The following is a 10912-nucleotide window of genomic DNA, read 5'->3' as shown; positions in this document are numbered from 1 at the left end:
CCTTAATCCTTAAATAAAAAAAATGATGACATATCAAAAAATGATTAAATTTTACCTTATATAATTTTTTTAAATTAATTGTTGAAAAGATAGTTATCAAATTCATGTGTTTTCTCTTTTTTTTTTTTGGGATTTAAAATTTTAATAATTTTTTATAAAATTATAAATATAAATTAAAATCATAATTAAATAATCAAACAAATAAATCAATCAAAAAGTTTAATAATTAAATTTAAAGTATATTGTTGTTTTCCATAAAGATCATTTTATTTTAAATATAAAATTTTTCATGAAAATACCTTTTTTATTAACATATATTTCATGTCCTTATGCTTAAAGCTTTTACTAATTAGAAATTAATCAATTTATCATTCATGATTTACAATCTTATTATTTTCATTATAAAAATTATAAAATCACCCATGTGCAAAAAGCATGTGCATGAAACACTAATTAAAAAAAAAAAAAAAGTTCTTAGGCTGGTAAGGTTAATAAATGAACAAATCTAAACCATGGCAGGATACTTGCATCGTGTCGTTGTAGTATAATGGTAAGTATTCCCGCCTGTCACGCGGGTGACCCGGGTTCGATCCCCGGCAACGGCGGTTCTTTTTTTATTTTGTTTTATGGGAGTAGTTTGGTGATCTAACAATGGCGCATGAGTCAACAGCGTGACGTTGTTACCAAATTATTGGCCTTTGTAACGGAGATAATCCAATAATTTTTCATCAACAGTAATAACTTTTTATCAGGCTGAAATGTGTTTTACAATATTTTTATATTGAAAACAAAAAAGTTTAAATGAAAATTAAGTCAAACAGTATAGTTTGTATAATGCTGAACTATTTATTTTTCTTAAAAATTAGGGTACCAAGGTCAACGATCGAATTAGTAAAAATTAAAAGTGAGGAAAAAAGGTCAATAAAAATTGTGCAAGCGACACGTTGGGTAGTTCGGGTGTGTGTGCCTAATAATTTATATAAGATTTTACGTTAATTTAAATAATTAATTTTGATTTAATAATCTGTCATAATTTTAAATAAAAAATAAAATGTGTTATTTTTATCTCGTAAATTATCAATAATAGGGTATATGAAAGTTTTGGATAAACGAAACTCATATCTCGTATTAAAGAAGCTTTTTGCATCGAAAAATTTAAATATGTAAATTGTAATTTATGCGAAATTTTACGTTAATTTAAATTATTAAATCAATTTTAATTTGGAATTAATGACGTATTTTATTTAAAAAAAAAGAGCGCGGAAGCAAAGGAAGGACAGTCCTTGAAGAACGCAGAGAATTTTCGACTGATTTTTCATATTCTTCTTCGCTTCTTGCATTTCAAACACACCACAAACTTTCCATTTTCTTCGTATCGTCTGCTCGCTCAAAACCAAGAACCATTTCACTCATGGTAAGAGAGAAGAACCAAAATTACAACAAATAAAAAAATGGCAGTCTCTAATGACTCTCGCCAATCTCTCCTTCCTAGCTTCCTCTAAACGCCAATCATCATCATGTGCTGCGTGGATCATCGTCTGTTTCATCAACACCATCATTGAACTTGGTCGGTGATGCAGGGGTCACTGCGAGTGGGATTGTGATACCCTTGCCGAAGGAGAGGATCGAGATGTACACGCCGGCTTTTTTCACCGCGTGTACTGCCGGTGGGATATTGAGCTGCGGTCCTACTCAAACCGCCGTCACGCCTCTCGATCTCGTTAAGTGCAATATGCAGGTATTCTTTCTTCCGTCATCCAACCATCTTTTGCATTTACATAATCTTTGATTATTCCGATAAGTCATTTTATATGATGGAATTCAAGATGTTTATTCTAATCCTGAATTTGATCATCCGAAGAAATGATAGACTAAGGCTTAAAACCATGTTTGGCGCATCCCAGGTAAGTAGGGTTCATGCCTCGCATTGGCTGGCTTCCCATATCTATGTAGTTATATATGATTCCGCGTTAACTTTAAATCAATCAATTTTGAATTAATAGCGTGTGCTATCTTTGAATAAAAAAAAAAAAAACCATGTTTGGCTTTTTTTTTTTTTTTTGTAAATGTCATTTTTATTTGATTTGGTCTTTGTATCTGGAATTTCGTGGTTGATGCTTTGATCAAGCTTTTATTACTGTATTGACTTTCAACTACAAGAAAAATATAGTCAACTTTTCCTGTGATTCCAGAGTTTTGGACTTATGGGTTGTTTGTTTAGTTCTTGGGATTCTCTGAAACGTTTTTTTCAAATCGATGATATGGTTGATTGTCAAATATAAAAAAGAAATGGTTTATTTTCAACCTTTTTTACCTAACATGTTACTACATCATGAGAGCTTCATTGTTTTGATTTTTTATTTTAATTGTTGCAAACACTATTATATCTTGTTGTTTTGTCTTATTGGACTAAAGGGAATGGTAATATGAATGCTGTTGAAATCTCAGATTGACCCAGCAAAATACAAGAGCATCCCATCTGGGTTTGGAGTTTTGCTGAAGGAGCTGCCAAAGGTTTTTTCAAGGGTTGGGTGCCTACCCTACTTGGTTACTGTGCACAGGGAGCTTGTAAATTTGGTTTCTATTAATTCTTCAAGAAGTACTATTCTGACATTGCTGGGCCTGAATATGCTTCAAAGTATAAGACCCTGATTTATCTTGCTGGTTCTGCATCTGCTGAATTGATTGCTGATGTTGCTCTCTACCCCATGGAGGCAGTCAAAGTTCGTGTGCAAACTCAGCCTGCATTTGCACGAGGTTTATCAGATGGGTTTCCAAAGTTTGTGAAGGCTGAAGGCGCTGGCGGTTTTGATAACTGTACAATAAATATTTGGCCTATGTAGTGGATTTATTTTTTGCATGAGATGTTGATACTATGATCTTAACATGTTTGTAGGTTGCGCAAAGGACTCGTTCCTCTCTGGGGACGACAGATTCCATGTAAGCCAAACATTTTCCTTCATTTAATGTTTCATATATGCTTTATGATGATCTGTTTTTACTGACATGTTTGTTTGCCATAAAGTTTGAATTTCCTTCGTATTTGGATGCGACAGTTTTGTGTGTTAAACTCTGAATATAATGCTTAATTTTTGTGTGTTTGTGTTCTGTTAATCTCGTCTATGTAATTCGGTCGGTTGTGAGAAGTTTTGAATATGTGCTGATGAACTGAATTGATATTTTGAAGATACAATGATGAAATTTGCGTCTTTTGAAACAATTGTTGAGCTACTCTACAAGTATTCCATCCCCACCTCGAACGACCAGTGCAGTAAATCTTTGCACCTTGGGGTGAGCTTTGCTGGTGGAGACATAGCTGGTGTTTTCTGTGCTGTTGTATCACATCCTGCTGACAACATGGTGTCTTTCTCAACAACGCCAAGGGGCCAACGGTTGATGATGTGAGTAAAAACCTTATTACGTTTGAATTGCACGGATATATATATATATATATATATATATATGTTTCTCTTTCACTTTTGATATGTTCACCTGCTTCATTTTGTTGCAGGCGGTGAAGAAGCTAGGATTGTGGGGTGAAAGCCCCTGGACTGCCCCTTCGTATTGTCATGATTGGAACCCTTACGGGAGCAGAATGGGGAATCTATGATGCTTTTAAAGTTTTTGTTGGGCTGTAAGTTTTATGCTTCTAGCATTTGCTTAGACTCTCACTTATTTATAGTTTTGATGGTTCTTAGGTACATCAAGGTAAATTACCTTCTCTCCAATAAATTCATTCATTTTAGTCCTATCTGCAAACAATCAAATGACCTAAATCTGGTTCCTTCCTGCAGGCCAATCACTGGTGGTGGCGCTTCTACTCCTGCCGCTGCAAAGGTATGATAAAATGTACTTCATGGCAAACACGATGCAACTTTTGTTTGTTCATTCTAGGACTTTTGAAAGGGGGGTTCCCCTCATTAAGAGAGTCCACAAAATTAGCATTGGTCGCTGTTGGTCTCTGAATTGTATTCTTTTTGCAGACATAGTTACTTAATGCAGAATTCTTCACAGATTATACTCTTGTTTCTTGAATTCGATCTGGAGGCAGCACCCTCAAAGCACTCTTGTTAAATCAAACATTCAGATTAGGAAATTACTCTTTTTATTGTCTTGTTGTGTTTAAAATTATCAAATTTAATGAAAACATATTGTGTTTAACGTAATGATAGAATTATGACATGATAATTATTGTGTTTGTTTGTGTTTAACATGAAACAGATACAATATAAATACAAGAAATTGCCATGACCAAGATGAACAAGAAAGGGTGTCTTCTCAATGGTGAAGTCCATGGCGAAAAAGAATGGGCTTTCTGAGTAAATTTATTCCATGTACTTGTGCAGGGCATACACAAGAAACAAAATGGGGCTTCAACATATTTTACCATATAACAATTTGAGAGTTTCTTTCCCATGGCATACAACCACTTACCATGCGGCATCTTAGTTCATGTTGGGTTAAGAGGGTATACAGTATCGAAAACAACCCTAGCAAATGTATGTCGAACTTCCCTCAAGCTTCCTACTGCTAACATCTCATAGTCAATCCTGCTGCCTTGCTTTGCCACAAATCCCTTCTCCACACCCTCTCTGATGCACTCAAAGACCTTGCAGACTTTCAAATACAACGCCAATGGTATAAATACCTGCACATGTAAGATTAGGGGAACAAATCAGGCATGCCTTTTAGGAGGGTGTTTAGTTCGGGGGAATCCAAAAATTTTCCTCCAAAATCTTGATTGTGGATATCTGATTCCCACTATTGATTCAGGGTTATCCTATTCCTGCGGAAAATGTCAAATTCCCAACAGTACCATAGTCCCGGAATCAGAAACCCACCTCTCCTTGTGGTATTTTGTGATTTCGGACAGAAAGTTGCTTAAGTTCCACATTTGACCTGAATAAAAAATTTCTTCTACCTAATGTTACCTTTTTGAAAAGCAAGTCTAGCTAGTGGTGCAACTATTAATTCATAGATGTATTGTTAACCGACAACTATTAATTTCAACTTCAAGAATAGCTTTAAATTGGTGAAGGGAAGGAAACTAGACATTGCTTCCTACCAGATGTTTGCTTTGGTTCAGTGTTGATGCCTGGTTGGCAGCATCCTAGTGTGTTGTCCATAAAACCAGAAAATAGAAGGGAAACATAAAGAGAATTACTCACCAGATCTGAGACTGGGGCTTGAGGGTATGCTGACATTGCCTGAGAGACAAAATACTCATCAGTCATCATGCACAATGTGCTTTTTACAGATGCAGCAAGATCCATAACCTCATCAGTTAATGCCTGGTTGTCTAGATTCCCTGGTTCTGAGAGTTCATGAAAGCTACTGCCATGTGATTTATTGATCCTCCTGGCAATATTTACTGCTTCCAATATATCTCCACCATTGTGGACAGCAAGGCTAAATGCCGCGACAACCAAAGGATCTCTAGGTTTGTCAGAAAGTGCTTTATGGAATGCTAAAATTCCAATCCTGTTAGCAATAAGAGGATGTTTTAAGGATGAGTGGCTTCAAAAGAGTACACCAAAAACAGAAAAAAATCTTACTTTGCATACTTTGTCTAACAGTCTAACAGGCCATCATCAAGAATATTGACATTGCATTATATTGATGGCTATTGCATATGAAAGGACTAGATATGGATTTTCAGATTTTCTTCTTGTTGACAACCTTACCATAAACTACTGTGACATGGTCTGTCCGGTGCCAGAAGTCTGTCCAGTTTAGAAAATAATGACTGCATAAAACATCAGAAAATTAATGGACTCTATGCTATCACATAGCTGCAGGTCATTTTGTAACTCCTCCTCAACACGATACATTACAGACCAAAACTTACCAAGAGCATATTAGATCTCTTATCACGCCTCCTGAAGCCATTGCGAACAAAATATGCAGCCTGTAAGATGAAGTTCCATCAACATTAGTATCAAAATAACAGGCATAAAAGGAAATTCATTTTTCAGTTCCATACCTGAATAGGTAAAAGTATTTCTAAGAGTCCAAATTTCCATAACAATCTCAAAGAAGCTTCTGCAGAACCATATGCCAGCATGTAGTTCATTTCCATCAGAAGCCTTGACTAAACATTACCATTAATGAATAAAATCAGCCAGCAACATTTTCACAGAACTTAAATGCTGGGAAAACTCTTAAAGGAGCTTTCTGTATACCTTATCCAAACTCAATATCAAGCAAGACAGATTTTTGACAAAATGAGCTGTTTCCCTAGAAAAACTAAAGCCTAACCGGGCAGCAATTCTTATTGCACGTAGTATGCGAGCTGCAAAGAGTATGAAGGGAGGAACAATTTTCTCAGTAAGTACAGAAGATGGGCCATAAAAAGTTGTGCACTTCTAGGTAAACACAGCAGACAATAGCATGACAGTTACTATATTACGAGATGAAAAGTAATAGAGTGAAAATGCATACAATAAACTCACCGCAATCCTCTTGAAATGAAGTACTTGCAGGAACCATAGTTCGTAACTACAATAACAGAAGATAAAGGGCAATGTACATCAATTATAATTTCTAAAGCAACCAAAGCAACAACCCATAATGCATACTTTAGCCTTTTTAATATCTTCAATTCCTCCCATGTAGTCATAAATTATCCTTGCATATGGATCAAACATTAACCTGTAGAAACAGAGCGGCGTCTTAAATTAAAGATAACGCACATAAATAAAATTCGAACAAGTAGCAGTACATAAATCATAAGTTCAAAATGTTAAAATATTAACCCGTTAATTGTAAAGTCCCGTTGCAAACAATTTCTCCAACGAACAAAATCCTTCTCGTCACATTCAGCAGGTCTTCCAAGTTCATAGGTAAGGCCCCTCTCAAAATTCCGTCTGGATGTGCTAAAACTTGAAACCTAAATTATAAAGAGATAACAAAATACTAATAAAACAGCAAAAAGAAAAAGGGAAATTTGAAATAGATAACCTTCATTAAAAGCCATTACCAAGAGAAAACTAACAAGCATAAAATGGAAAATAAATTTCAATTGCTGCCTGGGGAAAAAGATCAACTAAGAACAAACCTCCACTATTGTATCACCGATGTGCACATGGCATATAGGAAACCGTTTTCCAATTATTTCACATTGTGAAAATGCCCTCATCACCTGAAAATTTGGAAAAAATAAATTTTATAATGTCTGAAAGCTAAGGAATTGGGAAACCTCCTCAGACGGTAAGACATACACTAACAATAGAGATTAGAGAAACCATCACAGAGCGATCCTTTTTTATGTGGCATCAACCTGATACAACAACATGTTTGCACTGCGATGCATATGACGTGCTAATTTTATCAGATGCTAGTAGGATCAAATTTTAGCTTTTAGCATGTTGATTACCTAACAGCTCGCTGGAAGCTAAGAGTCAACTAGCCTGTGAAGAGCGGTTTTAATAGTTCCTTAATACCTTATTAGTATTCTATTTATAGTTAAGCAAGCCTTTCACCTAGCTAACACAGAGAAAAGCACCAGCAAATCAACACCACTTAATACAACAAGCACAGATACTTTTAATAAACAAGCAATAAGATCAAAATAACAACAACTAAAAAAAGGCCATTAACAACAACCTCTCTAAGTTCTGCTGTAGTTATTATATCAAAGTCCTTCGGTGTTCGATTCAAAATAAAATCCCGTACACAACCTCCTACAAGGTATACCTCATACCCTACAAGCACAAGAGAAAAGGCTGAGATTTCCAAACTTATATTTAGAAAACAACAAGTTTCATTCTCTCACATATCGCAATGGAAATATATAACACTAATACCCTTTCTTTTGAGTCCATTAAGAACTTTCCTTGTTGGCCTGGAAATGGTTGAAGTGTTAATCCCAAGATCCTGAGAATTCAGCTTCTTCCACTGTGGCAACTTGCTGTCCTCTCCACTCACTTGAACACCCAAAAGTTTATTTTTTTTAATCTATAATCAATATGAGAAACATGTAAATTCAATCAAATAAAAAAAACCCAAAAAAATAAAACTGACATACCATTTTTTTCAGTAGAAAGGTCAGAGCTTTGACTGTTGTTGTATTTGATAAAAGTTTCTGGTTCATCAAGCGTCTCAATTGCAGCAACGGAACCGAACCGAATCTACAAAGAAATGATCAAAAATTTGAGAAATAAAATAATTAACAAAACCCATGTAGAAAAAAGTAGAATTACTTTGTGGAAGCAGTGAAAGAGGGGAGGCCGAAGAGAGAGATGAGGTTTGCATGCGAAGCTTAACCCCGAAACCGCCATGGATGGTTCACAATGTCATGATGAAGAAGAATAATTGGATAATGTTAGCCTTAAACCCTAGCCAAAGGTTTACTAAAGATGAAAGGGTTTAAGATGAAGGTCTTCCAGGCCCATAATCTAATGGAGGTAAAATGGGATTGAGCTAAAACGAACTCAGTCCATGATTTGATCCAAACCCTTTTCCTTTACAAGCCAACGATCTGTTCTTAAAGCAGTTTGAAGCCCATCAAGGAAGAGGCAAAGTAAAGGACTGAGTCCACAAATTGAAAAAGCCTCCTAGCTTTCGTGAGGTGAAGAATTATCACAAGAAGGGAATTTCCCATAGAAAAAAAAAAAAATCCTCTCAGGTTATTTTTAGATCTGCTCGAGCATCAAGCTATTACAATTTGAATGTGTATTCAAGTTTTAAAAGGATTTGAATAAAATTAAAATACCTTAAATAGATTTAGATATAATTTTATATTTGTTTAAATTTAATATCGAATTTTAAACAAAAAAATTAAAGCAGGAACTTGACATGTTTCGGTCCAAAAAAATATATAATTAAAATATTATAATTATACAAAAAAAAATATATATAAATTTTTATTTTTATATTTTTATATTTAAATTTTTTTAAAATTTTTATTATATAAATTAAGTTTAATAAATGGTTTGTGATTTATTTTTTTAATTGAGAATAGATTTGAAAAAATGTTGTAACCCAAATATTGGACCGAACCTAATCTAAGCAAGCACATAAATTATTAATATCAAATATGAATTTGATTCGAATTTGATTTGATTTGACTATGAATATCTTTTTTTTTTATTAGATAATTTTTACAAAAAAAACTATTTGAGATATTCACGTGTCACATTCATTTGATTTTTTTATCTTTCACATTTTTTTAATTTTTTAATTAAATAAATTTCATAACAAAAAATTTTTTGACTCACGACATGTTTCATCTGATTACTCTAAATCTTATCCCAAACGCATAGGATGCCCAAATTTACCACAAGGTTTGGGGTAGAAAATAAAAGATTGAGTAGGAATAGAAGCCAAAAATCCTTGAAAAAGCTTATTGATGAATAAGGACAGAAACGATTTTGTCTGTTATTGCATGAGTCTTGCAGCGTGAAAGGATTTCAATCCTTTCTCTTTCATTTGATGTTAATGTAATTGCTATAGCCGTCCCAAAGTCATTAAAGCAACAAATGTTGGTTTCCTGGAAAATCTTTCAGAATTGCATTTTCGGCAGCAAAATGCATGGCAGCAATGTAGTAACATTTTTGTTTGTTTCCCCGGAAATTTTTTTTTTTTTTAATTAAGGAGACATTTTCAGCTGGAAAAATATATTTCAGGGAAGCAAGCTTGCCATCTTCATGTAAGATCTGCTCAAGACCAACTTGCAATTGTTCCTTTACGAGCAGATTGATGTGTTGGGACAAACCAGTCATAGCAATTAAAGACAACAAGCATATATAAAATAATTAATGGTTCTGTGGATTTTTTTAATACAGTAAGGATTGTTTCTACGTCTATTTAAATGTAATCTTTTCTTGAACGATTTTAAAAATGCATTCTTTTGCATTGATTTAGTGCATTTAAGATTTTACTTCAAATTATATGAAAATTATTACATTTGCAAAACAAATGCCTAATATAATATATATATATATATAATAATAATGATTGATATATATCTTGAACTTGATTCTGTTTAAAAAGATGAGCACTTTAGTATATATTAACTCACTACAAGAGAATGGAAAGCTAAAAGGGTAAAAAACAAAGCCTTAATAGCCCCACAAATTAAGACGCTGGAAAAGGACAATAGCACCTGCATCACGCGTAGCCGATTCGTCACTCTCAAATCTCATCAGAAATTGAGTTAAGGCCTCCCCAAGGGGCCAAGCCCTTCGTTCCATGGTTTTTTATGTATGCATGAACCCACCAACTTGTTTTCCCTGTTCAAGACATCCAAAGGCTTTGTTCTTGGATTGTTTGCCCTTTAAAATTTCAGAAGGGAATAAAAACGTGATCAAGTCAATAACCTATATTGATATTCCATCACGAGGACAAGTTTCCATTAATTGCTATATATAATTAATATATTCGTAAGTGTCGGCAGTGGGAAAACCTTTTATGCTCTTTACCAACAGACAGGCTTAACTTTTGATAATCGAACATGGGTTTGATCGATCATGGTGTTGACCGTTGAGTAAGGCTTCTATTAATGCACTCAGCTTTGGTGCTTAAGCTTTTAGGACAATATTCAAGTATCTAATTTAATTAATATTGTAAACATTCAATTTGATCAAGATCCGAATTAATTGAGTCTGATCCAAATGAGTAGATCCATTTTATTTTATATTTTATATTTTATTATTTTTGTTTTTATTTTATATTTTATATTTCTTTTTTCCTTTGTATCTTATGTATTTATTATTTATTTATTATTACTATTTATTAATATATATTTATTATTATTATTATTATTTTGTTAATATATATATATATTATTTATCTATTTATATATTATATATATGTATTTATTATTATTTATCTATTTATATATTATAATTTATCTATTATTATTTTTATTTATCTGTTAATATTTTGATTTATCTGATTATTTTCTTTTAAT

The 10912-nt window shown here is 33.4% G+C and overlaps 1 protein-coding gene, 1 non-coding gene and 1 pseudogene across 4 annotated transcripts; 2 read left to right on the top strand and 1 right to left on the bottom strand.

Annotated features, from left to right (window-relative positions):
• The first annotated feature begins 512 nt into the window (after window positions 1-512).
• On the top strand, window positions 513-4360 carry LOC111285254 (mitochondrial phosphate carrier protein 3, mitochondrial-like; annotated as a pseudogene).
• On the top strand, window positions 534-605 carry TRNAD-GUC (transfer RNA aspartic acid (anticodon GUC)). Its single transcript has one exon. It is a non-coding gene; the product is annotated as a tRNA-Asp (tRNA).
• Window positions 4299-8354, bottom strand: LOC111285238 (uncharacterized). 3 transcript variants are annotated; one of them, XM_022874577.2, is made up of 15 exons: window positions 8202-8354; window positions 8027-8129; window positions 7806-7925; window positions 7606-7703; window positions 7058-7141; window positions 6756-6889; window positions 6579-6651; window positions 6453-6498; window positions 6183-6292; window positions 5984-6091; window positions 5849-5908; window positions 5685-5746; window positions 5277-5481; window positions 5169-5207; window positions 4299-4648 (listed from the first exon to the last, which is right to left on the bottom strand). In XM_022874577.2, the coding sequence occupies exons 1-15, from the start codon at window positions 8277-8279 to the stop codon at window positions 4451-4453; spliced, it is 1518 nt and encodes a 505-aa protein (XP_022730312.1). In that variant the 5' UTR covers window positions 8280-8354; the 3' UTR covers window positions 4299-4450. The 3 variants fall into 3 exon arrangements, with proteins under 3 accessions (XP_022730312.1, XP_022730305.1, XP_022730322.2); XM_022874570.2 differs by having other exon boundaries at window positions 5169-5481; XM_022874587.2 differs by having other exon boundaries at window positions 5169-5481; window positions 7806-7956; window positions 8202-8353.
• Between the last annotated feature and the right edge of the window lie 2558 nt (window positions 8355-10912).

This window comes from Durio zibethinus, chromosome 17 (assembly GCF_047325235.1).
Source record: "Durio zibethinus cultivar Kanyao isolate XHJ-2024 chromosome 17, ASM4732523v1, whole genome shotgun sequence".
In the NCBI taxonomy this organism is placed as follows: Eukaryota; Viridiplantae; Streptophyta; class Magnoliopsida; order Malvales; family Malvaceae; genus Durio; species Durio zibethinus.
Note: the sequence above shows the minus strand (reverse complement) of the source record. Positions and strands in the feature narration are given on the sequence as shown.